At 37.1% G+C, this 27,914-nt stretch overlaps 1 protein-coding gene across 2 annotated transcripts; it reads right to left on the bottom strand.

Moving 5' to 3' along the window:
- Positions 1 to 792: 792 nt before the first annotated feature.
- On the bottom strand, positions 793 to 26,268 carry cacna2d2b (calcium channel, voltage-dependent, alpha 2/delta subunit 2b). Of its 2 annotated transcripts, XM_058761167.1 has the most exons (38): positions 26,187 to 26,268; positions 25,828 to 25,909; positions 23,476 to 23,592; positions 23,339 to 23,398; positions 22,555 to 22,599; positions 22,110 to 22,233; positions 21,903 to 22,034; positions 21,718 to 21,775; positions 21,450 to 21,500; positions 21,276 to 21,375; positions 20,627 to 20,788; positions 18,335 to 18,445; positions 18,068 to 18,146; positions 17,867 to 17,916; positions 16,700 to 16,789; positions 16,510 to 16,575; positions 16,354 to 16,428; positions 15,970 to 16,044; positions 14,751 to 14,822; positions 14,461 to 14,532; positions 12,696 to 12,757; positions 12,531 to 12,607; positions 12,377 to 12,437; positions 12,159 to 12,256; positions 10,954 to 11,044; positions 10,810 to 10,872; positions 10,625 to 10,728; positions 9,317 to 9,415; positions 9,101 to 9,192; positions 8,935 to 8,982; positions 8,773 to 8,844; positions 8,503 to 8,655; positions 8,310 to 8,362; positions 8,103 to 8,158; positions 7,005 to 7,131; positions 6,815 to 6,924; positions 6,602 to 6,684; positions 793 to 3,154 (listed from the first exon to the last, which is right to left on the bottom strand). In XM_058761167.1, exons 1-38 carry the CDS (start codon positions 26,192 to 26,194, stop codon positions 3,053 to 3,055), a joined length of 3,180 nt encoding a protein of 1,059 aa, XP_058617150.1. In that variant the 5' UTR covers positions 26,195 to 26,268; the 3' UTR covers positions 793 to 3,052. The 2 variants fall into 2 exon arrangements, with proteins under 2 accessions (XP_058617150.1, XP_058617152.1); XM_058761169.1 differs by lacking the exon at positions 22,555 to 22,599.
- Between the last annotated feature and the right edge of the window lie 1,646 nt (positions 26,269 to 27,914).

Below are 27,914 nucleotides of genomic sequence, written 5' to 3'. Positions count from 1 at the left end.
TGAAAAGTGCATTATATCAACACAACACATAAGCTACCTGTGTTAGCAGTGCCAGTTAGCTAGCCACAATATTTACTGCATAAACAATCTAAGGTTAGTTAACAGCGGTTCCTTTCTGAAGTAGCTAAAGTTGATTACCTTTAAGTAGTCACACAAGACGTGAAAAGATCCCAGGATGCTAGTAGCCCTACATTTGTTCTTGCACATGGCAGGAGGAGCAGGCCAACACTCACCTGTCCAGGTACAGGAAGGTGCAGCATGAGCTGGAGGAAGCTCAGGAGCGTGCTGATATCGCCGAGTCCCAGGTCAACAAACTTAGAGCCAAGAGCCATGATGCTGGGAAGGTGAGCGCCACCTACTGTCTCTAATCTGAAACAAATACGTTGACGAATAAATATCTAAAAATATATATATATATATATATAAAAAAAAAATATATATATATATATATATATATATATATATATATATATATAAACTAAATACTTATTAAATAAAAATATTTTAAAAATAAAATAAAATATACAAAAATCTAAAAATAAAAAAAATAAAAAATATATACTTTTATAAACAAATAAAAAGTGTGAAAAATATTAATAACTAAATTGTTTCTTTTCTTTTTTTTTATACGATAAGGAAACAGCCGAGTAAAGCCTCAAGCCTAGATCACCACAGGAAGTAATCATAAAATATGATTACTTGCAGCTGTTTTACTGCTATAGTAAAAATATGCTGTTCTCTTTCATTATCAAATACATATTTTTGGAATAAAAAATAAAAATCCATACCAAGTTGACGTGAAAAATATGAATGTCTTTATCTCACCAATTCTCTTATAAACATCTCCCAGAAGTGAATGACACAATATGATACAAAGTTAGCCTTTCTTGATAGATTTGTGCCATCTGTACAAAATGAAGTGATATGGAAGACCGCAGAAAGGGAGGAAAAACCCTTTCACATAGTTAACAAACATCTGCAGAACAAAATAAAAAAAACAAACGAACAAAAAAAATTAAAAATTAAAACATTCCTATTCACATCATTAAATTCATTGTAACACAGAGAAATTTTTACAGAAAGACAATAGTATAAATACTCTTATTGGCATGAAATAATAATGTTAGAACGCTCACAGCTCACATACAAACATTAAGCCGATATTCAAAGACAAGCCTGAATCAAAGTCATCCAAAGAAAGCGGCTCAATACTGATTTCATGCTCTCTTTACACTAATTCAGTAGCGCTCACTTGCATTTCAGCGTAGTTGACATAATTCAAAGTATTGCTCAAGCCATTACGATACAAAATACGTCAAGCGAAACCCTTTCAGTTCAATTCAGAAGAATCTCGACCCATTCATTTGAGTGGAAGTACAATTGTTTTGGAAGTGTGGCCACGTTAAAAGATGAAATACCACCAAGTAAGTATTTTTTTTGTCTAAATGGACCTTTAAAATGTTATACATAATCACTGAAAAGCAACAAAACATCTGCGATAAAATCCAAAACATTTCAATAAAAGCATGAAAGCGTCTCAAAATTCACACTTGATACATATCGCAAGCAATATACACACCGTATCTTTTAAATTAAATCAAAATCAATACATATCGATCCTTGGATAACATCTACGGACTCATTAAGAAGATAAAGTTGGTCCGTTCAGTGGTTCAAAGGGTCGACTGTCCTTCCAGTAAATGTCCTAAAATCATGAAGTTTAACAGCGGTTATCATTTTTCCCAGCATGCAGCGGGACATCGAGACATCAGCTTGCATTCCATTTCATTAAAACACACTGAACTAGATCAAGTCAGTGTGGAGTAACCATATTTACATCAGAAAAAAGTTAAAACCATTTGAGTGACTTTCTAAAGACAGAATTAGTAGAATATGTATAATAAACCCATACTGAACGTCAAAAGACGTCTCATGTGAAACACCCCAAAATCAACAGAAAAATACCCAACAACTCATGAAAAGGTATTTGTAGGAATATTGCGCATATTTGTTTGCGTTGTGACATTGTTTTAATGTGTTTTTTACTATCTGAATAATCATGAATTAAGGCAGTATAACAAATGCTACCATATTGTAAAAATATTTTTATCCCTACATTACAATAATGAGAATTTTTTTTTTTTTTTTTCACATTACGGTAATGAGATTTGGAGGGAAAATGTGCTTTTAAAATCTTAATGATCCTAAAAATGTGCTTCATTTTCTTTATGTCCCACTTCCTATTCATATCTTTTGATTTTGGGGTGAAATATGAACTTTTGCCAGGTTTCATGACATTCACCCTTATACTGTATACTGTAAACATTCAATACCGTGTCTTTCTCCAGCATTCATTCGGGGTCAGTCGAATCCACGTCCAGTGCTATTGTTGGTCCATTCGGACAAGTGCGCCAAGGCACTGTTGGGTAACAAACCAGGCAGCAGTTTTTAGACACAATATATGCCCTTAAAACATTCGACAAAAGCTCTAAATGAACACGAAACAAAATCTAAATCGTCTTCTTTTCTAAACGAAGCAGTTTGCGGTAATACGGCATTCTCTCTTGGCAAGGAAGCTTAAAAAAAAAAACGATATTTCAACGAAAGCTGCATGTCCTCTGCGTTTGAGCAAGGGTTTGGCACTAAATTGAGAATGAAGCAAGACTCAAATAAACACACAATGCGAGATTGTGATAATAACCGTCAAAACGTGAATCGCGTTTCAGTATTTCGAAACAAACCAGGTCCTTTCCTGTTTTTGGCAAGCAAAAATACTTTACGGCAGCAGAAAGACTGTTTTTTTTGTTTTGTTTTTTTTTGTAGGTTTTCTGAATATAAAGGTGAAATGATTTAAGACAGTTTTGTTTTTTTTGGATCTGCACAATGTTGGGGTTACTAAGACACGTTTTCCCATCATGCTCTGCTGTAACGGCACACAGCTGGAATGCACCTCACGATGAAACAGAGAGCCGGAAAACCAGGAGAATTTCAGGAGAGGACCGGAGTGGCGTACGGATGAGGGACAGGAACACTGAAGGCAGTGGGACTCAGATTACGATCGTAGAATGAGGTAAAGCCACAATAACTGAATCCAGAGCAGAACTCGCATCGGACAGTGTAAAGAGTGAGCGCTGCCACACTCCGACGTGTTCTCCTGCCAGAAACACAGACAAACAGAGAACATTTAGGTTAACGCTGACCACAGACTTACCATCAGCAAAGCTAGTTGTTTGTCGCTGGTTGCTAGGGTGTTGCTATGCAGTTTTAAGGTGTTCAAATTGCTATTTGGTGTCTAGGGTATTGTGAGTGGTTGCCAGGATGTTGCTATGTGACTCTTGAGAGTTCTTGACAGTTGCTTAAAGTGGTCACACACCGGACGAGAAGCACAGCACCACATTGTGCCACATCTTTAAAATTTGAACACATTGTTTCATATGAATCAGGGGCGTACCAATATCCAGCCACTACCAAACTGTCCCTAGCAATAAATTTGATCAAATAATTAAATATATGTATTTGTTTTTGTCATTTCAGACGCATCTGAAACGTCATATCATTGATATTACCTAACAAGTTAAAGTAAATACGTTAGAAAACTGCGCGCTCTGAAGGCTATTTATGCATTTAATACATGTGCGGAATGTGGTCACACACCGGAAGAGAAGCACAGCGCTCACAGGTTCAACTCACAGGTATTGTGCCCAATTCAAGACAGCCGTCCAAAACAGTTCATATAAAAGCCCACTTCAGGAATGAACAAAATTGCATCAATGAGTTTGAAGTACGGTGTTTGTTTGACAAAACAGAGTAAACGGAAAGAGAAAGCATGATCTATGGCTATTATTAGCTCCTTATATAAAGCATACGGACAGACAGACAAACGTGCGGAAAGATACACAATCTTTCAGCCTAGGATAAAGTCATGAACATCAACAATAATTTGGGACAAATAAAATGTGATTTTTTTTATTTTTTTTGGTAAACTATGTAAGTGGCACTCTGTGGTGCAGCAGGATTTGGAACACCATCCTGAGTCGCCGCGGACAGTCTTTAACTTTAAATTAATGTTGTTCAACTGAATGTACAAATTAAGCTGTTAGCTGAAATATCCACAAAATAAAAAACAACACTGATATACGGGCGTGCAGTTTATGTGTCAATCAGATGCGCACGAGTTTACTACAGCAGAGTATTCTTTCAGAATCATCCTGGGTCCAATTCAACTAATATTAAAATATAGTGATGTGTGATTAACAGCGACACCCAGCGCTCTGATGCTGATGTTGTTTCACAAAATCCTAATTGTGAATTTATTGTCTGTTAAACATACTAATAAAAAAAATAGAAACACTGTGAGCTATATGAATTATAACGGGGGGGACGTTTTGGGTGGTTCCTTAGGTGTTCTTGGTTATTGCTTAGGGTGACACTATGCGGTTGATAGGGTATTCTAGGTGGTTGCCAGGATGTTGCTATGTGGTTGTTTGAGTGTTTTTGGTAGTTGCTAGGGTGTCTGTATGCAGTTGCTAGGGTTTTTTGGGTGGATAACCACGTGGTTCTTTGAATTTTCTTGGTAGTTGCTTAGGGCATAACTATGGGGTTGTTACGGTGTTCTTGGTGGTTGTTAGGATGTCTGCATTAAGTTATTAGGGTGTTTTGGTTGGTTACCCAGATGTGGTTCCTTGGGAGTTATTGGTTGTTGCTAAGGATATCACTATGCTGTTGCTAGGTTGTATTAGGTGGTTGCCAGGACGTGGTTGTTTAAGTGTTTTTGGTAGTTTCTAGGATGTTTGCATGAAGTTGCTAGGGTGTTTTGGGTGGTTACACAGATGTGGTTGCTTGTGAGTTCTTGGCTTTTGCTTGGCATCACTATGCAGTTGCTATGGGTCTTTTAGGTGGTTGCCAGGATGTTGCCATGTGGTTGTTAAAGTGTTCTTGGTATTTGCTAAGATGTCGCCATGCAGTTGCTAGGGTGTTTTGGATGCTTCAGAGTTCTTGGTAGTTGCTTAGGGAATTACTATGGGGTTGCTACAATGTTCTTGGTGGTTGCCAGGTGGTTGTTAAGTGGTTTCAAGGGTGTCCTGGGTGATTGGCAGGATGTTGCTATGCAATTGGTTGAGTGTTCTGGGTGGTGGCCAGGATGTTACATGGTTGTTTGTGTGTTCTTGGTAGTTGCTTAGGATGTCACTATGTGGTTGCTAGTGTGTTCTAGATGTTGCCAGGATGTTGCTATGTGGCTGTTCGAGTGTTCTTGGTAGTTGCTAGGATGTCTGCATACAGTTGCTAAGGTGTTTTGGGAGGGTACCCAGATGTGGTTGCTTGAGAGTTCTTGGTATTTGCTTAGGACATCACTATGCGGTTGCTAGGGTGTTCTAGGTTGCCAGGATGTTGCTATGTGATTGCTTGAGTGTTCTTGGCAGTTGTTAGGACGATGTTATGTGGTTGCTGTGGTATTTTAGATGGTTACCCAAATGTGGTTTCTTCAGAGTTCTTGGTAGATACTAAAGGTGTCACTATGTAGTTGCTAGGGTGTTCTACGTGGTTGTCACAATGTTGCTATGTAGTTCTCAAGTGTTCTGGGTGGTTTCCAGGTGATTGCCAGGACATATGTGGTTCCTAGAATGTTCTGGGTGGTTGCCAAGTTGTAGCTATTTGGTTGTCAGAGTTTTCTTGGTAGTTGCCAGGATATTGTTGCGTTATGCAGTTGCTAGGTGATTCTGGGTGGTTGTCAGAATGTTGTTATGCAGGTTCTAAATTGTTCTGGGTAGTTAACAGGAGATTCCCATGCAAGGATGTTGCTATGCGGTTGCTAGGGTGCTCTGAGTGATGCCAGGATGTTGCTATGTGGTTTCTAGGGTTTTCTGGGTAGTTGACAAGACATTCCTATGCAATTGTTTGAGTGTTCTGAATGGTTGACAGGATATTGCTATGCAGTAGCTCGAGTGTTCAGAGTGGCTGCCAAGAAGCTGCTATGCAGTTGTTAGGTTGTCTTGAGTAGTTAACAGGACATATTTACGTGATTCCTCAAATGTTCTGGGTGATTGCCAGGATGTTGCTATGTGGTAAATAGGAGCTTTTGGTGGTTGCCAGAAATTTGCTATTCAGTTTCTATGGTGTTCTGGGTAGTTGCCAGGACATTACTATGCGATTACCTGAATTTTCTAAGTAATCGCCTGGACGTTGCTATATGTTTGAGCATGACATTACTATGTGATTGCTTGAGGGTTTCGGCTGTTTGACTATGTGGCTTCTAGGGTGTTCTGGGTGATTGCCAGAATGTTGCTATGTGATTTCTCAAGTGTTCTGGATAGTTGTATGAATGTTGTCTATAAAATATCAGTTATAAAAGCAAAATAAACCGTTTGGTCGGTGCTGATAGCCTAGTGGGCAGTGCACCGACATATAAAGCCATTGCATTGCAGTCATCCCGAGTTCAAATCCTTGAGGACCTTTCCCGATCCCTCCCCCCTTCTCTCTCTCTCTCTCCCACTTCGCTTTCTGTCTACTCTACACTATCATATCTTAATAAAGGCAAAATTCCAAAAATAGATCTTAAAAAAACAATAACTGTGTTTGATTAGAGAAACAGACAGCGCTTCACCTCTGAGTTGTAGTCGAAGCATTTGTCAGGTCCTTTCCGATAGCGGGCAGAGTTTAACACCTCACACGGATTCTCTTCTTGAGCTAAAGAAGAAAATTAAGGAAATGCCACAAGCTCCGTCTGTCATCTATCCATCATTTAAACACAGATGACAGCTGATTAGTATCTGTTAGTGTTGCTCTGTGAGCAGAGGATTATGGGACGGAAGGATACACTTTGTTCTGACAGGCAAGAGTTTCTCGATCTCGCAGGAGCTGCAGGGCAGCGTCTCCGCCACCACAAACAACAGGTTTGTGTTTTCTATACGCTTGGCGTGGAACAATCTAACAGAAAGAGAGTTTGTGTTGGGAAAAGTGTGTATTAAAATGCACTAATGACTTTTTCCATACACACACACACACACCTGGAGCAGTTCCCACAATCCTGCAGCACGTTGAAGGAGTTGGTAGTGTTAGTGAAGTAGAACTGACTCTGAACCGTCACACAGCTGCTGCTCCCTTTAGTGTCCGAACTCTCAGCCCAGACATCTTCTAGAAGACACAATTGTACATAATGCAATCCCAGAATGCTCAAAGCTCATTTATAAATGTACTTTAGGAAGTATCAACAGAGAATTAAAATCTATGCACTGTGTATTTATTGAGTTTGGAGTATTGGCTCATTAGTTTAGCAACATGTTAAAGGGATAGAATTTTCATTTTCATTAATTACTCACCCTCATGTCAAACCTGTAAGACCTTCGTTCATCTTCTGAACACAAATTAAGATATTTTTGATGAAATCTGAGCGCTTTCTGACCCTGCATAGACAGCAACGCAACTACCACAAAACCCCAGAAAGGTAGTAAGGACATCATTAAAATAGTCCATGTGACATCAGTGGAACCGTAATTTCATGAAGCTACGAGAATACCTTTTGTACGCAAAGAAAACAAAAATAACGACTTTATGACGCAGAAGAGAATAAATGGTTAAATATAGTTATTATTTTTGTTTTCTTTGCACATAAAAAAGTGTTCTTGTAGCGTCATAAAATTACGGTTGAACCACTGATGTCACATGGACTATTTTAACCTCCTTACTCCTTACTACGATTTCCTTACTACGTTTCTGTGCCTTAACCGCGGTAGTGTTGCTCTCTACGCAGGTTCAGGAAGCTCTCGGAGATCATCAAAAATATCTTAATTTGTGTTCTGAAGATGAACGAAGGTCTTACGGGTTTGAAACAACATGAGGGTGAGCAATTAATGACAGAATTTTCATTTTTGGGTGAACTATTACTTTAATGTTATTTGTGTGATTGTGTACTCTTGAATTATGGTTATAATGCTGTCTTGGAAGGTCCTGCTAAAAAAAAAAAAAACATCTTAAACCATCCTAAGCTAGTCTTAGCTGGTTTAAGCTGGTCTCCCAGCCTGAACAGCTGAAGAGTGGCCTATAAAACCAGAAAAAATGCCTGACAGGTTTAAGATTTATTTTTTTTTAAGGAAGATGTGTCAAACCTGTGGTGAACCAGCTGCTGTAGATCAGTCCATACAGGAACTGCTGCAGAACAGACCTGAAAGAAACCAGAAACATTATCATATGAGTATCTGAATAAACATTATTAGGGTATGAAACCAGATACGTTTGATGTTACAAATTTCTACTAAATATTGTTGTAACAACCACCAGGGGACATTTTTACAAAATAGTGTGGAAGTATTTACCATGCCGCTGCTGACGTCCACCAGGCCAGACTGAGAAAATCAGCAATGGAGGGCTAAAGAGAAAAAAAACACACTTTTAATCTCAAAACACTACTACTACTACTAATAATAATAGGAGATTCAAACTGACTGTAGCTTCATAAATGATTCAACATCAGTGTGATGGTTCACCATGAATTAATCGGTTTCTCACCACATAGAATCCTCTGTGTGCAGCTCCTGTGTGGCTGCTGGCTGTCGGCTCACAGGCTGACTGATACTGGAAGGTCTGATGACGGGCGTAGATTGAGTTGTTGTAGAGGGCGAACATCAGGTAGGGGTCGACCTCGCCGAAGAACAGACCCACCTGAGACAGACGTGGACATAAAGACAAACAAACGTAGAATAGCAGATTAATATGAATCATGATTAATCAAGTTTTTTTGTGTATTTAACAAAAATTGGAAAAAATCTGAGCATCCACCTTCTTCCAGTGGTCTCTCTGATTGGACATCACCAGGAAACCTCCGTCATCGATCAGATAACACAATAAATCCTGAAACATGATTATATCTACATTCAAGATCAGACCGACTAATATGATGATCTGTTATCATGCAGAGTTTGTGTGTGCAGGTTCTCTCACATCGCTGTTCACTTCACAGTCCATCTCACAGGATCTGGAGGGGCCGCACTGCACAACACAAACAGGAAGTTACGATATCTCACTACGCTCATGCCAGTACAGATGAATATGATGTTAGAAGAGGAGGTTTTTTTTCCGTTATTACAGTTTTTCCAAACAATCGTACCTTATGAGCGGCCTGTCTGCTGTCTGATACGTTGCTGGCGAGGATCTTGAACTTGTCAACCCAGGCCTCCAAATCCAGCTTAACTCCGACCACTAATAACAAGAACACAAGATGAAAACAGCCAGAGACAGACCACAGAATCACTTCTAAAGGGATTTTAAGCTCCTGCTTATCAGAGAGGAAAGGCCACAAGCATGCTGTTTCAGAGAAACACACCTGCAGGCTTCATGGTTTTGCCTGAAATCACGACCTCCACGGCGGTGGTGACCAAAATCCCCACAGTGCCGTTCTCTGAGATTAACAGATCATCCATTGCTAAACACAAATATCAGAGGCATTAAAACGGTGAAAAACTTTCATACAGGGCTGAATATCACACATATTAATGTATAAAGATAAAAATTCAAAATTATACTATTTGCTTTCTTAACATATGTTCCTGTCAACGAACTTCATGTTGACGTAATCTTATTAATTTTACACAGTGGTTGACCAATAACGGGTGCTTGGTATATAATATGCAACTTAACGATTGTCAAAAAACACACAAACAAAAAACATTATTTCATTATGGCAATTATATGCCAATATAATACTGTTATTTCATTATGGGTCCTGTGATAGAAAAATCATCTCTATAATAATTCATTACGAGGCTGTAATATTTAGTAATCAAAGCTATAATATTTGATTGCTAGCTATAATATTTAGTAATGATGTTAAAACATTAATTAATCCATGGTGTAATATTAAATACATATTTTAATAATTATTAAACAATATGTAAGATAAAATATTTTGTAACCAATACCGTAATGTTTAGTAATCAATATTGAAATATTTAATTAAAGCTGTAATTTTGAGCAATTATACTGTCAGATTTATTAAACAATAATAATGAAATTAATTAATTAATTACAAATTTGTAATCAGTGATTACAGAGTAATAAATAAAGAAAAGCTAACATTTAGTAATAAATACTGAAATATTTATTTATCAATATTTTAATATTTAATTAATGCTCTAAAAATTTGTAATCAATGCTTTAATATTTAGTAATCAATCTTATAATAATTGAAGTAGAGCTGTAATAATTATAATGAATGCTGAAATATTTCTTAATCGATACTGTAATATTTTCTTAGAGCTGTAATATTTAATAATCAATGCGATCATTTTTAGTCATTTATATTGTATTATTTAAATAGAGCTTGACGATTAGTAATAAATGTAATATTTAATTAGAGCTGTAATATTTAGCAATCATTACTGTTATATTTAGTTAAATGTACAAAGTTTTGAATTTCAGATTTTTAAATGTATTTTATTTATATTTGCAAATCTTAATTTACATAACAATTACTTACAATTCCCTCAAAAGTATTTGTTAAAAATGTATAAATATTTGATCAAAGTAAATATAATTCGATATAGTTGTTGGTCAGTTTTGCAGTAGACTTAATGCTAATCAGTGACTAATTCAATTATTGTTTGGGATTTTTTTGGTTCGGATGAGGTCTCACAGGTTCGTGTTGGCGCTCTGAAGATGTAGCCTTTGTTGTCCAGAGTGCGGCGGTAGAAGTTTGAGTTCAGAGGTTCAGGATCCTCGTCCCATGATTCAGCAGCCCTGAAACGCACACAAACATATGATGATGAAGCTAATTGTAATCGAGTGAACATTAGCCGAGTCAGAAGCTCTGTCACTCACATGTTGGGGTAAACGCGTGTGACACCTCCATTGGTGGACGCGAACAGCGCCAGGAAGCCGTACCTGCAGAGATCAGACTGTCCAATCAATGTCTGAATCCACTTAATACAGTAAATCAACAGACTGTGACGGGTCTGATCTTACGTGTTGAGATCCTTGTTCTGCCAAACACGTGTGGCGAGATTCCAGAGGATCCCAGAATCCAAGATCAGGTTATGAATGAGACCCTGATCACCTGCACATTACAAAACATTCAGTCAGATGCTTCTCATGGTTCACTGGAAGATTCATGATTGGAGACAAACGTTTCGCTAAATTCATCCGTGTGAGGTATCTTCACATTTCAGATAATGAGAATGTAAAATTATTAAATTATTCAAATTTAAATTTTAAGCTCATGATGATCTATTCATTCATTATGACTGCTGTAATTAGTTTTTGCCAATATAATACTGTTATTTCATTATGGGTGATATAAAAAATATCTAAAAATCAGCTCTGTAATATGTAATTATAAGAGATAGAATATTTCACAATCAATTCTGCATATTATATTTATTTTTAATAAACATTTAATTGTGACTGGATAATTAGATTATAATATTTTTAGATTATAATCTTGATTAATAAATGCAGAAATATGTAGTTATTTAGTTGCAATATCACATAATCAATGCTATATTATCAATTATTAATATTTAATAATCAACATTTAAATATGTATTCAATATTTTTTATATAATCAGAGCAGTAAAATGTAATAATTAATACTGGAATAATTATTAATCATTTTTGTAATATATAACTAGTGCTGTAATATTTAGTAATGAATGCTGTAATATTTATTAATCAATACTGTAATATAATTAGAGCAGTAAAATGTAATAATTAATAATGGAATAATTATTAATCAATTCTGTAATATAACTAGTGCTGTAATATTTAGTAATGAATGCTGTAATGTTTATTATCGATATTGTAATATAAAATTAGAGTTGCAATATTTATGAAAGCTGAAATATTTATTACTCTCTATTGTAATATTAAATAGAACTGTAAATGTAGTAATTCAAGCTGAAATATTTATCAACTCTAATACTTTACTAATGCATGCTAAAGTATTTATTAATCACTATTTTAATATTTAATTAGAGCTGTAATATTTCATAATAAATGCTGTAATATTTCATCAGAGCCACAAAATTGCTGCTATAATATTTGATTATGGTATAATAATTAAAGTAGAACTGTAATATGTATTAATCAATGATTTATTAATCAATATTCTAATATTGATTACAACATGTAATATTCACTGCTGGTGTGGTCTAGAGGTGAACGTTACTCACAGTCTTCAGATTCAGGTGAGATCTCCACCATCAGAGACAGGAAGTCTGCCAGGAACTGTGTGTTATTCTCAGCCATCTGCAGACGCTTGCAGTATTCTCTATATATATATATATATATATATATATATATATTACAGAGAGAAGGAAAGAGATTGAACGACCAAACATTTACACAAAACACACAATATCTCAAACATTTACCAGAGGAAATATCATACCTGGGAGCTAGAAACACGTGACCAGCCGACTCAAACGAGTTGGGCAGCAGGGACTGTAAATCTGAGAGAAACGCAGGAAGATTATTTAGGATGAAACATCAACATCAGTAATCTCACACAAAACATCATCATCCGTATTAAATGAAAGACTCACACTGCAGCTGCAGCATGACGTCGCTGAGATCAGCCTGGATGTAATATTCACTGTACGGAGGAAGTACCAGACCCAGACTGCAGGGGGCGGCACATGAAAACAAACCACGAGTTTAGCATGTTTAACGTCAAACCGGACGATCTGAACAGTTTAATCAACTCGTACCTGTAATCAGTGTCGTTGATGGGCGTCCAGGAGTACATACGTGTGACCTCGTCGATGTAACGCTGCAGGGCAACATTTCATTATCAGACATTTTCAAGCAAAAATTTGAACATTTCTTACGATGTAGCAGAAAATGCATAGATCCCTGCGCTATTCTTGCTCGATTTCGAAAATGTTCTTCGTGGGAACAGATTTGGAGAAAAGTAGCATTACATAGGGCCCTATGATTTCCACGATGCGTAAAACACAGACAGAATCACGGAATAGTCATAAAACAGAATTTACTGTATAGCGCGGAATGTCACGGAATTTGGCAAATTTTGAATGGATACATCAAACGTAGGTTAGTACAGCAAATTTAAGGCCCCGTTTACACTAGTGCGTTTTCGTTTTGTAACTTTTGCTACAGTTACGCCTATCGTTTACACTACTCGAGGTCGAAAACAGAGACTTTTGAAAACGCTGCAGACCCCGTTTTAGTTTGAAAACTAAACACTGAGTTTCAGTGTAAAGGGACCAAAACGGAGAATTTTGAAAACGTGTAACGACCATGTAAACAATAACATCATGCTTAGTATTGTACCCATAGAAATGTATGGGTAGATACCCCATTCGACCGCTCCAAGCACGCAGACGCGTCCACCATCTAAATAATAGGGATCTACCGCTAAATATCTATGGTTGTACCTGCATGAATGGTCATGTGACATGCGTTTTCGGGTGTGTAGTGTAAACAGAGATCGTTTCTTAAATGCAGCGGAAACGGCAGTGTAAACAGGGATAGTTTTCATTCTAAAACGCCGTTTTAAATCGAAAACACACTAGTGTAAACGGGGCCTAAATGCGACATGGACTAGTGTCTGTGAATATTAAGCTGGAAAAATATGAATCCTCCAGGTTCTGTTTGTTTTTGAGTGAATGAATGGCGCAGACGTGTGGTTTCGTTTCTCTAGAACTGCTCTCACAATAATTCACAAGTGATTCAAAGGACTCCAGTCAATCAATTAATATCTTATGAAGTGAAAAGCTGCATGTTAGTAAAAAACAAATCCATTATTAAGACGTTTTAACTTTAAATTGTCAAAATACAAGTCCATAATAATGCTTCCTCCAGTGAAATTCCATCCCCTGTTGTCCATTTGCATCAAAATCCACCAAAATATTTGATTAGATCTGTTTTGGTCTGTTTTCACTTGTAAATGGTTCGATTCTTTCATTGGAGAAAACAATATTATGAATAAGGGACTTTTATTTTAGCCAGAAGTAATGGTTTGAAGATAAAAACCATCTTAATGATGGATTTGTTTCTTATAAACATGCAGATTTTCACTTCACAAGATGATAACCGATGGACTGGAGTCATATGTATTACTTGTGGATTATTGTGATGTTTTTATCAGCTATTTGACTCTCATTCTGACGGCACCCATTTATTGCAGAGGATCCATTGGTGACCAAGTGATGTAATGCTTCATTTCTCCAAAGATGTTTCATGCCACAATTTTCATGCAAAAACGCAAATAAATTCATTTGTGGCATTAAGTTGTAGTTTTATGTTAAAACTGGAGTATATGTGTTACATATTTAGCCTGTAATGCAATTATGCAAATTGGGATACAGCCAATCAGTGACATCATTTGAGGGGTCGTAAACCTGTAGATCTGAAGTTTGAAATTAGTAATTTTGAGCCATTTATAGAAAGTCATGTCCCAGATATCACACATGTCCTAGTTTCATCTGCCACATTAATCGCACACACACTTGCCTCATCCATTGATTTAATTAGAGTTTTGATTGTCATCTCTCCCGATCGGCCGTCAATCATTTGTCGGCGAATCTAGAAAAGACGGAAAGCAGATGTTAAAACTCATCCATGAGCTCCTGCTGATTTAACAGAAACGATCAGACAACTGATTCAGCCGAACGTCATATTTAACACATGAAGTGAGTGTGTCTATGCCGCCCACACCGAAAACAATGATTCATTTGTTATGAACAACAGAGAAAGAGTTCAAAGAGGACAATCAGCACTTCAGGTGAAGATTGTACAGGTACCTCCTGTTTGCTGATGTCTTCTACTTCTGCATCCAGGAAGTCCAGCGTCACAGGCTCTGGCAAATCCTCCTCCTGCAATCAGACAAAGATCAGGATAAATCAGAGTTATTACCATTAACAGTAACTGAATTATTATTTTTTTAAATAAATAATATATAAACAAAAAATTTACTTTTAATTAAATTAATTAATTAAAATTAATTTAAAAAAATAAGTGTTATTAATTAAAAAATAATAAAAATGACAAAAACACAACATTTAACCATTGACTCTAGCCATTCAACATTACAGTATAACTGAGAGCTATCAATTTGAACATTTATTAGATCTTAAAAAATAACAACTTCTAATTTAAGTGAACTTAAAACAATCTTCACATAAACCCATTATAATAAATGTCATATTTAGCTACCTGTGCCCTTCAGCAAGTAGGAAATATAAAGAAATTGAATAAAGTTATCAAACACTAAATTCTAAATTAAAAATAGATGAATCCTTAAAGCTACAAAAGTAATTGATTTCCTCTTTTTTCTTTTGTTCTTTGACTAACAGACATCACATGTTATTTGGCTGCTATAACTTTAAGTACTGCCGCTTCTGAACATAACGTGGATCTGACATGCATACGCTCATAGTTTAATTTGCGCTTTAATATGAAATGATACAGGCTACAGTGCGTTCCCCTGTATTTGTGAGTGCACTTGAAGAGCATGCGCTACGAGCACAGTATAACGGCTGACAGGACAGGAAAATTAGTTTTTACTGACATATGGCCTGACAACATCTCATCTGACCGCAATTCACTGCTGTTCTACTGAAGCTCTTCGTCCGCCCCTGCCTTAAATATTTTGTAACGCCATTAAACTGGAAAAATTAATCACCTGCGTTAACGCACTAATTTTGACAGCACTACAAAAATTTTACTCAAAGTAAAAAACATAAAAATTTAAAAATAAAACCTAATTCAAAATATTAATTTAAAAACTATAATTGTACATCAATTATACTAAAATAACACAGGGACAAACAAACAATCATGAGTACAATCTCACAAAACCTGTCACAAACATGTCTGGATCATACTGCATCCCCAAAATAATATGAAAAACAAAAATGGGCTGTTGTGGCATTATTTTCATGACAAAGAAATCATAAAAAACCAAATGAGTGTGATTGTGCTGTGATTTCTGATGGAGCAGACGGAGAATCAGAGTCTCACTCGAGGCTGCAGGTTCGGATGCATCAGCACGTATCCATTTGGGTCAATGGCGAAGATGTATCCGTTTGCTCCCAGCTACACATAGAGAGAAAGAAAAGAAAGTCTGTGATAATGTTTTCTTTCTTTCTTTCTTTCTTTTAGTGGAGGGATAGAAGACTAGCATTAAAATAGATTTTTTTTCAGTAGCCAATGACTTGTATTATGACAATGAACTAAATAAATCAATGATTGCAAATGAAACATACACAAAATTTCTTATAATAAAGGCATTAAATATATATATTTTTAACACTATTTACTCAAAAGCCACGCACAATCTGACAACGAAAATGTTAAAGTAGCTCAATGTAACAATCACAGGTTTTTCAGCATGCTAGACTTCACCTTGTGTTGTGGTGTGAGTCTCTTCAGCTCATCCAGATGAACGTCAACCCCCATCACCCCTAAAATCAGCTGATTCTGAACACACAAACACTGACGTCAATGATATGAACACAAGAGTTCATGATCAGTGCTGATCCATCAGTAACTGAGCGTCACCTGAGAGTTTCCGTCCACAGTGAGGTTGAACACCGGCATCGTCCCCGTCACCACCAGCCCCAGACCCTGTAAATGAACCACACCACACAAACTCAACAAACTCACAATGCTTTATGAGGCAGCAGAGTATGACGAAACCAGAGCGGCCCATATGTTTCACACACAGCAGGCGGGGCGAAGCGACTCTCACCAGCGCGTCCTGATAGACGTTGGTCCATTGCACCTGCTTGGCACTTCTTCCTGCCAGAACCATGGGGCGGCCCAACACGTCCAGATATTCCTGCCACACACATTCATTTAAGCATTTTACCTTTCATTTATACACCATTTGTGTTTGGCAAAAATCTAATATATATATTAATATAAGATTTTTTCTATACTGAATCTTTCAATATTTATATATTTGCTCTGAAACAATGTTTACTTTTTTCATTCAGAAGAACATCAAATTAAAAATGTATAGCACAAGACAAAAGAAATTGTCAAAAATTTAGTTAAAATAATCCAGCCATGTTTTTTTTCACCCATTTTTCTTCTAAATGAACACAGAGAAGAATACTGAATTCTAATAGAAATTATAAGTGAATTAATTATATCTACCAATATAACAATAAATTCTAATAACTAACATTGATAATTGTCAACCAAAAACTTCCATCATGAACATTTTTGATGCACACAAATTTTATGAAACAAATTAGTAACAAATCGATTCATTAAAGTGAACACTTTAAACAGATTCATTTAAATGAATATGCAAATGTATCAATTCACTGAATTTTGACTCATACTTGTGAACTGAGAGACGAGTGAAGCACATAAAATGTAAAAAACAAATCAATTACACATCAGTTCACTGAAATAAAATTCTTTCCAACACAATTGTTGTTTTTGCAACTAAATATTGAATTAGTTTGAATCACACTATTAAAGCATCTGTTTCTCACAAACTTGCGAGTTGTGTGAATGAACATTTTGTGACTGAAGCACGTCATATAAATCTGAAATGAATCAAATGTACCAACTCAATGAAATTTGAATCAGTTTGAATCACACTTTTAAACCATTTTGTTGCTCTCAAAACTGGGTTGCGAGACAACAAACAAATCATTTACGAATTGATTCACTGAACTCTCTGAACTGACTCGCAGAAATAAATCAGAAATACAAGCTCAAATGTTGTTTTTGCTCCTGAAAATTGAATCACACTTATATTTGTGAGTTGTGAGACATCAAACAATCAAGAAAATAGTTACATTAAAATTGAAAATCGAGTGAATGTTGACAATGTTTGCTTAATGTGTATGTGTATGTGTATGTGTGTGTGTGTGTGTGTGTGTGTGTGTGTGTAACTCACCTGGGTGTTAATCCTTATAGCACAGATGGAGCGGATCTCAAAATAGTATCCTGCCGAGACAGAGAGACGCTCGGTGAAATGTCACATGTCATTTCTGTACAGTTCAACATGCATCACCATATAAGTCAACTTATATCATCACATTACAGGCAGATATTTTTGCATTTTAATGCATCTCCTCTAAATGAGCATGTGTCTCACCCTTATTAGCACACGCGATCCACTGCAGCGGAGTGACATCATAATTGTGCTGCCCCACCGAGAATGTGAACACGCGGACCTGCAGAGACCATCACATATCCCACAATTACCCCGGCAAATTAGACAGGAAACCAGCGGTTTCGCTGGAGGAAAGGGCTAATTATGAGGAACAAACACTTCCAGAGGACAACGGCACACCAGAAATACAAGACGCTCAACAGAGAATGAAGATATAAATCATATCGTGTCATGTGAATGGTATCGGACCGTCTTATTGGGCCAGTTGTACTGCTCAAAGATGTCCTGAGCTCGGTCCTCCCCTCCGTCAGTAAATAACATAATGATTTTATTACAGTTGGCTCGAGGAACGTTCGTCTTCTGCGTGAGAACGAGAAACAGAGCGAGAGAAGATTAGAATACTGCATCTGAACTAAAAGAGCAAAGAAATAAATCATGACTTCTCTTTAATCAAATGAGCTGTGATTTTTGTTGTGACCTGGTTTATATTTCAAATTTAAATTTGAATAAAATGAAAAGTAAAAGACTGTCAAATCACACGAGCCAATATTTTATTCACAATAGAACATAGAGAACATAAATGTTTAAATGGAGAAATTTTACACTTTTATCCACTAAATGAGCTCATTTAAAATTTGATGCCTGCTACAGGTCTCAAAAAAGTTGGCAGGGGGGCAACAAAGGGCTGAAAAAGCAATACATTTTGAAAAGATTCAGCTGGGAGAACATCTAGCAACTGATTATGTTAATTGACATCAGGTCTGTTACATGATTAGCTATAAAAGCGATGTCTTAAGAGAGGCAGAGACTCACAGAAGTAAAGATGGGCAGAGGCTCTCCAATCTGTGAAAGTGCATCAAAAGACTGTGGAATACTTTAAAAACAATGTTCCTCAACGTCAAATTGCAAAGGCTTTGGAAATCTCATCATCTATAGTGCATAACATCATCAAAAGATTCAGAGAAACTGGAGAAATCTCTGTGCGTAAGGGACAAAGCCGAAGACATTTGTTGGATGCCCGTGGTCTTCGGTTGATATTACTTAATGGGCCCAGGAATACTTCCAGAAACCACTGTCGGTAAACACAATCCGCCGTGCCATCTGCAGATGCCAACTAAAGCTCTATCATGCAAAAATGAAGCTATATGTGAACATGGTCCAGAAGCAACATTGTGTCCTGTTGGCCAAGGCTCATTTAAAATGGACTGTTTCAAAGTGGAAAAGTGTTCTATGGTCAGGCGAGTCCAAATTTGACATTCTTGTTGGAAATCACGAACGCTGTGTCCTCCGGGCTAAAGAGGAGGAAGACCTTCCAGAGTGTTATCAGCGTTTAGTTCAAAAGCCAGCATCTCTGATGGTATGAGGGTGCATAAGTGCATACGGTATGGGCAGCTTGCATGTTTTGGAAGGCACTATGAATGCTGAAAGGTATATAAAGGTTTTAGAGCAACATATGCTCCCCTCCAGACGACGTCTATTTCAGGGAAGGCCTTCTGTATTTCAGCAGGACAATGCAAAACCACATACTGCAGCTATTACAACAACATGGCTTCGTAGTAGAAAAGTCCGGGTGCTGAATTGGCCTGCCTGCAGTCCAGATCTTTCACCTATCGAGAACATTTGGCACATCATTAAACGAAAAATACGCCAAAGACGACCACAAACTCTTCAGCAGCTGGAAACCTATATCAGGCAAGAATGGGACCAAATTCCAACACCAAAACTCCAGAAACTCATAACCTCGATGCCCAGACGTCTAACTGTTTTGAAAAGAAGAGGAGATGCTACACCATGGTAAACACCCCCCATTCCAACTAGTTTGAGACCTGTAGCAGGCATCAAATTTGAAATTAGCTCATTTTGTGCATAAAATTGTAAAATTTCTCAGTTTAAACATTTGTTATGTTATCTATGTTCTATTGTGAATAAAATATTATAAATATATAATTATAAATAAAATATATATTTGATTTGAAATTCTTTTAGTTTTCATTTTATTCAAATTTATATCAAACGTCCCAACATTTCCGGAATTAGGGTTGTAGATTGTAAAATATTATTTTCCACATTTTTTGAAAGATTTTTTCAAGAGACATTAAAAAAAAATTGTTACAAATTTACAGGTCAATATTGACCCGGGTATCAACTTAGGCTTTACATGTGATCTTATGCATATTTGCATGTTACGAATCAGGTACTATATGGTTTTAATATGAAATTACTAAAATTATGGATTAAATTATGCCATGTCAAAACTGACTCAAGAAGTCAAAACGTGTATGCAGATTTTAAAGGCGTTAAATTATTGAGTTTATGCAATTCTGTTATGGCAATGAAGTTTTTAAAAATGGATATATAACTACACAGACATTTTAGTGATTTTTTGTCATGTTAATACTTATATATTATGGCTATACTATTGTATCTGAACAGTATTTTTACTTTTACATTCACTTCCATTGTAAGTTCTACAATGTAACCTGCATATTACACAACACATTTCGTTGATTGACTTGTTGTGTACATTGTGTTCAGACTCACGTTGAGCAGCTGGTTGAAGGCAAAGTGAAAGCCGGATTTGTAATCGGTGGTTCCTTTGGCCTGCATCTGCTGCACAGCCTCTTTAAAGATCTTCTTATTGCGCACGTTTGCCTGAACCAGGTGTTTAAAGCAGGGCACCACTGCCTCTGCCTTCTCATTGAACTACGACAGAAAGAGAGGGAAAATGTAAATGTGCAGGTTCAAATAAATGAACAAAGTGATTATACATAATGTAACTAACATATTGACCTTAATTATAGCATTTATATATATATATTAATATATTTTGACTAATAATTCACAGAAAGTTTAGCAAACACTGTGGAATGAAATAAAATAAAAGAGCCTCCATAGCATAATGGCAGGTAAACAGCAAAGACAACAGACTATTCAAAACGAAAACAAAAAGAAGAGTAATACTAAATTGGCTTTCAGTGACAGTGCTTGCGAGTTTTTTTTTTTTTTTTTTTTGCCAAGACAACCAACATGTTCACCTTCTCTGGTTTAAGAAGTGGTCTTTCAATTTACTTTTACATTTCACTTGAAAACCAAGTCCTGCATCCGCTATCGTTTCCTCATCATTTTTGCCAAATTGGGCTATCAATCAAAACTACTTTCAAAATCCAAGAATCAAAAGTAGCTGACTGACCCTGGCCACATTGACGTAATCATCGTCGGAGAGTGTGTCGAGCATCTCTGTGACCGAAGCTTTGATCAGTTTGAGAGTAAGTCCACTGACACTGCCGCTCCTGTGAACGAAAAAATGTCAATGTTACAAAACCAGGCAAACGTGCAGCTCGCAACAGCACACACAAATACTCACACGTCTACGAGGATGACCATATCTTTGGGCGAGGATGCTCCTTGAATGTACCTGAGGAAAACAGCGACACGAGTTCAAGTATTACGATCTGTTAAGCCCCGCCCTCAAACCTAAACTGACCAATCAAAGCCTATCAACAGATGTAGACTATGGACTATGGACAAAAAGTTGATTTACTGTAGGTTAACTGAACTGTTTGACATCTGATTGGACGTCTCCAAACATAGTTACAGGTTCACTGAAAGAGAAAGGAATCAAATTGTATTACCAGGGTCGTCGTCGTACATCATAAAGGTCAATCTTATCTGGCGCTCTCCAGGGAGCAGCTACAAGACAAAATATGCTACTTATTTGGGACATATGTGGTCTCAAGCTGCAATCCGATTGGTTGGTTTCACAATTTACGCAAAACGAACTATGAACTGCCTCAGTACATATCGATCAGATGGTTACCTGGATAATATCTCGTGACACCGGTGGCGCTTCCAAACGCTTGCCAGAGCAACGACGGGTCGTCTCTGCTGTTCTCTATGAAGACTCGCTCTAACGCTTGCGTCCAGTTCAGCTCGTTCAGAATCACCGGAGCTACAGACAATCAGACACGTCATGAACTCTCATTGACTCATACAGAGATCTAATAGCATCAGTCTGGTTCCTCACCGCCTTTGTAGATGTCTGTGGGGATCTGGACGGCAGTGTGTGAGTAATTCACATGGTTTTTGAAGTTTGGATCATACACAAACTCCAGCTTCAATGACATCTGGGAATCAATGTCCTCACCGTCCTGATGAGAATCATGATATAATCAGAGTCCATTGTTTCAGCTTGAGTCTGATCTTATCATATGGTGATAAATGAACATGCAAAATAGTAGTTCAGGAGTTAGAAGTTCAAGCAATCAGCTTCTAAAAAGAAATGGTGTATGAATGTATGAATATTACCTATAAACATACCAAGAAAGCATCATTTTCCTTTACATTACATATGCTTTTCTTAAAATAGTTCACAGGCCCACTTCCAAAGCATGAAAATCTCCACTGAAAGTCGTCTAATACAAGATTTTTCATATGTTTTTCTCATGGGCAATTGATAGACATGTACTCACATAGTCCATCTCTGCTTTAGAGTTATAATATTCAATATTTTCCTCCTGAAATAAACACACACAGAACAGAGATACAAAAAGAAGAGTAATACTAAATTGGCTTTCAGTGACAGTGCTTGCGAGTTTTTTCTTTCTTTTTTTTTTTTGCCAAGACAACCAACATGTTCACCTTCTCTGGTTTAAGAAGTGGTCTTTCAATTTACTTTTACATTTCACTTGAAAACCAAGTCCTCCATTCGCTATCGTTTCCTCGAGATACAAAAATCTGCTGTTTAAGATCAGTTCGAGAACCTGAAGATTCAAATACAGATGTCCTCCACATGACAAACTCTTGGTTCAGCACAATTCACTCGTGCGGTCAGTCGAGCTGAACAGCTCTAATGAGTCAAATCAGTCAGAAAAACGAGACGTCACAATCTATTGGGTTTAAACGGACCCTCCAGCTACAGACTCAGAAATCATGACTCACAGCGTGTGTGTGTTTGTCTGTAAAGCTCACATCGAGATCAGAGAAACATAGATGTGAATGTCAGAGGAAAAAGAGCCTCAAGTATCGTAGATGGAAGAAAAAAGTGTGCAGCGTTCGATTCAAGAATGAAACGCTTGATCGGTGCGGTTCATTTTAATGAATCGGTTGAAACAATACAGGAGTCATTGGTCTGAATCGACTCGGATGACTCACTCACTCATGCAAAAGCAATGTAATAAATAAAATTTCCAACTGAGCGAAAAGTATTGCGAAATGCAACAAAGAAACAAAGTGGTGCTGTTAAAGTCATCTGACCTTGAGTCCATCCTGCCACCGATGATCTTTCTGAAGACGCTCCGCTTCACTCGCAAGTTTCTGGCAGAAAATACGAACCAGAACCGTTAAAAATAATCTTTAAGAAAGAGCATGTGTGATTTTGTGTGTTTTCTCACCTCAAGTGCTTTGCGTTTCTTGGCCAGCAGTCTCTCGATGTCTGTAGCAACTTTCTCTACGATTTCTCGAGGGTTATTTCTGACCAAACTGAACTGTCTTCTCTTCTCACCGTAGATCTGAAACAACAACAACACATTCTCTTGATCATATATATACACTACTACCGTTCAAAACAGTAATATTGTGAAATATTAAAATTTAAAATAGCTGTTTTCTATTCGAATATATTTTTAAATCATAATCTATTCCTGTGATGCAAAGCTGAATTTTTCAGCATCATTAATCCAGTCTCCAGAGTCACATGATCCTTCAGACATCAATCTAATATGCTGATTTGCTGCTCAAGAAACATTTCTGATTATTATAATAATTTTTTTAGCATTTTTTGATAAATAGAAAGTTCAAAAGAACAGCATTGATTTGAAAAAAAAGGAAATCTTTTTAACATTATAACAGTCACTTTCAATCAATTTAATGCATCCTCGCTAACTAGTAATATTACTTAAAAAAAATCTTACCCCAAACTTTTAATTGTACTGTATATCCTCTCGATGGTGCTAAATATATTTATATACCATCAAGAGGATCCATCAGCTGGGGGAAACGGTGACTGAGCTGCATGTTTGTGTATTGCATTATTAATGCTCATCGCTGGGAAACCCGTGTAACTTCCTGTCAGAAGTGATGCACTAAAAATAAACTCATTTTGCAGTGATTCCACCTTGTGTAAATGAGTGTTTGCGCTCCAGCGTGAGGTGCGAGACAACAGCTGCTGAAATCCAGCGGCGTGACTGAAGACTGAAGCCTCATTACCTCGGTAAATAACCTCTGAGTCCAGAACAAGAGCTGTTTAGAGCTCAGATCAATACAGGAACATCAAACACATGCTCACTTACACACCGACAACTTCAACTTTCAGACGCAGCATTTAAAGCAAGACAATGAGTCAAGATGACGCCCATGAACTTATTACAATGAAAAAAGAAACAAAATAAATCAATATTATAAAAGATTACACAATCCAATCTAGTCCTGCTGGATGAAGTGAGACTCAGCATTTATTTAGCAATGTGTATCTTTTTGCATTGTTTTGGGTCTCAAATTTTAAATACGCAAATGTTCACAATAACATTTTGCTACGGCAAACGATACAGTATGTTCAGATAATGTGTTCTTCTGGCAATACAAATAAATTAATATTTCCCATCTATCAAGCGCTCTCTCTGCGGTGCTTCCTCGCAACAAGCCATGGGGCGTTAATTAATGGCGCAAATACCAGTAATTTGACGAGCCCAAATATTAGTAAAACGCATTGCGTGATTCATTTGAATACTCTCCTCTCATACAGTTTGCGTCTGAAAGGGAAACTCATACAAATGCATATTCAGTAAGGTCAGGCACAAAAATAACTGTGTCCACGCCTTTTCAGCGCTAATTCATTACTGCGTGTCGTTAGTAAAACCTGCCAGTACAATTTTAACGCCAAAAGACGGTTTGCGCTGGAGCAAGCTGATAGTAAAACTATGTGTTTAAAAATATCTTTATTTGTCATAAATTGTTCTTAATTTAGTTTTGTATATGTATTTCATTTATGTACTTTCCAATTATGATTCTACCCCTCATAAACAAAATACATCACAATATAGAAATGTAATGCATTATGACTGATTTCATGCTTAAAATGTGACAAAGTAAAAACAAAAAAGCCAAATTTCTGACAACTGCATAAATGCAAACAAGTATAATGAGTCTGTAGGGATGGAGAGACAATCAAACACTCCTCTTACAAAGACTGATGAAAGTCGAGGTCAGAGGTCAAGTGTTAGGGTCAAGCGCATTAGCACAGGGTCACACAAAGTATATCTCTGATTAATAAAATCCTGCCGGGTTTAATCTCAGCTCTAGAGGCTCTTCATGAGAAGGTCATTAGTTATCATTAGAAACCTGTTTATCTCAAATAATATTAATAATGTGATGACCTAACAAATAATGCATCTACAAACGTGCTGGTTATATGCCTGTATTGATCATCATCAGCAGTGAAGCGCTCAGTCTACAGCACTGTGGCATTCTGGGTAAATGAATGAGGGGCGAACCATCTGTTCTCTCTCAGTGATGTGAGCAGACGCACACACAGAGCTTCAGGATGCATTCAGTGCTGTAGCCTCTCGGTGGAGGAATGGCAGGATCATTATATTCTCCAGCACAGATTCTGCAGGAGTGTCTGAGTTCTTCATTGTTTGTGGGTGTTTGACATGCGAGCCAGACCCACGGTAATGAGCACACATTTGACAGAGATACAGGAAAAGCCACGCACACACACACATACACACACACACACACAGTCTTACCCCTTTCAGTTGTTGAGCGCCGCTGATGTGCTGCAAGACTCTGTCAATCTCCTGTTCAATGCGACGAGCCCAGTGCATGATCCTACACAACACACATAACAAAACCGTCACACAATGGAAAAACACAGCTTCTGCTGTAAGTTTAATGACAGAAATCAGGGATTATAATAATGTAGCTGTATATATTATCATACATAAAATTGACATTTTTATATAGATTTCCAACAAAATAAAACAATGCCATGATATATACAACTACACTGATATAAATCCCTGGTTTCTGACAACTTACAGCATAGAGTTAATTAATGGCTCCTTTCTTGTCTTAAAGGTGTCATAGAATGGAAAACTGTATTTACCTTGGCATAGTTGAATAATAAGTGTTCTGTACATGGAAATGACATACAGTGAGCCTCAAACACCATTGTTTCTCCTTCTTATCTAAATATCGTGAATAAAAAAGACCACTGAAAAATAGGCGAATCAGAACATAGCACCGACTGTGACATAACAGTCGAGATCACTAATAGTTACGTCCCCAATATTTGCATTGGGTATATTTGCATATACCCGCCCAAGTTCTAGGCCAACCGCCAGCCGAACCATCAGAAGTTCTGCAGGTAATGTTATTGTGAAGAAACAAGCGAGGACAACAGCGGAAACGACAGATCATAGAAATAAATGTTATGTTCCAGGCTGTGCAGGGGATGTGATGAGCAGGGATGGGATGGTGTCTGTATTCAGAAAGGCACGGAAAGCAAATAACACGTTCTAATAAAATAACGTGAGCCACTAAAGGGACATGGTTAGCTCCTTGCTAGCGGTAGCCTGTTACATTACAGTACATAAGATTTCACTTACCACATAAACAGAGTAAGGAGAGATGACTGAGGATGATGGCGAATGATTTACAGATCCTGAGCACCACTGACAAGCATCTGATCTTGTAAAATGTGTGGTAAGTACTGCCTGTGAAAATGTGTAAGAAGGCTGTGAAAATGAATCTGCATTGTTAATCCTTTTGATCTTTTATTTTTTTTCAAATCACAAAAATCTAACCTTTCATTGGAGAATAAGAATTTAAAATGGGGGGAAATATCACTATGAAATAAATGTTTTTCTCTAATACACACTAACCACAATTAACGGCACCCTTTTATTCAATACTTTTTAAACCTCCATTTGCCAGTTTAACAGCTCTAAATTTTCTCCTATAATGTCTGATGAGGTTAGAGACACCTGACAAGAGATCAGAGACCATTCCTTCATCCAGAATCACTCCAGACCCTTTAGATTCACAGCTCCATGTTGGTGCTTCTTCTCTTCAGTTCACCCCACTCATTTTCTATAGGGTTCAGGTCAGAAGACTGGAATGGCCAGCAGAAGCTTGGTTTTGTGCTCAGTGACCCATTTTTGTGTTGTTTTTGAGGTTTGTGTTTGGATTATTGTACGGTTGGAAGATCCAAATATGGCCCATTATAAGATTTCTAACACAGTCAGTCACTTATTGATTTTTTATCTGTTGGTATTTGATAGAATCCATGATGCCATGTGTCTAAACAAGATGTTCAGGACCTCCAGCAGAAATATAGGCCTACAACATCAAAAATCCAGCAGTATATTTCATTGTACACACGGGGGGCCGGTTGTACGACTAGCATGGACATAAGTAGAGATGTTCCGATACCCTTTTTCCCTTCCCGATACCGATTCCGATACCTAGGCTCAGGGTATCGGCCGATACCGAGTACTGATCCGATACCCGGGTGTGTATCTGGTTATACAGTTGTATGTACTACAAGCCCTGTATAAATTGATACAATTATTTTAGGGTGTGCTTCACAATATATAGATAGATAGATAGATAGATAGTCTGGCGAGTAATTTTAACTGAATTTAAGTTAAAGGTGGTGGTGCTTTTTTGGTCATTCAGTGTTTCTGTAAAAATGGGGAAAAACTGTCAATAATACTGATAAAATAATAATCATACTATGAATTCTACTAAGAACAATATAAAACGCACTAAGGATTAACGAGCTGCTGGATTCATGAATATTAATCACGTTGTCTGCATTGGCTCGAACGGA

Source organism: Onychostoma macrolepis, chromosome 22, assembly GCF_012432095.1.
Source record: "Onychostoma macrolepis isolate SWU-2019 chromosome 22, ASM1243209v1, whole genome shotgun sequence".
In the NCBI taxonomy this organism is placed as follows: Eukaryota; Metazoa; Chordata; class Actinopteri; order Cypriniformes; family Cyprinidae; genus Onychostoma; species Onychostoma macrolepis.
This window is presented reverse-complemented; position numbering and strand designations above follow the sequence as displayed.

Excerpts from the sequence above, each read along its gene's own strand:
- cacna2d2b (XM_058761167.1), bottom strand. Across the intron at positions 20,789-21,275 it reads ATTACGTCAATGTGGCCAGG|TTCAATGAGAAGGCAGAGGC; the intron begins GTCAGTCAGCTA and ends TTTCTGTCGTAG. Across the intron at positions 10,873-10,953 it reads CAGAACAAGGATCTCAACAC|GTACGGCTTCCTGGCGCTGT; the intron begins GTAAGATCAGAC and ends TGATCTCTGCAG.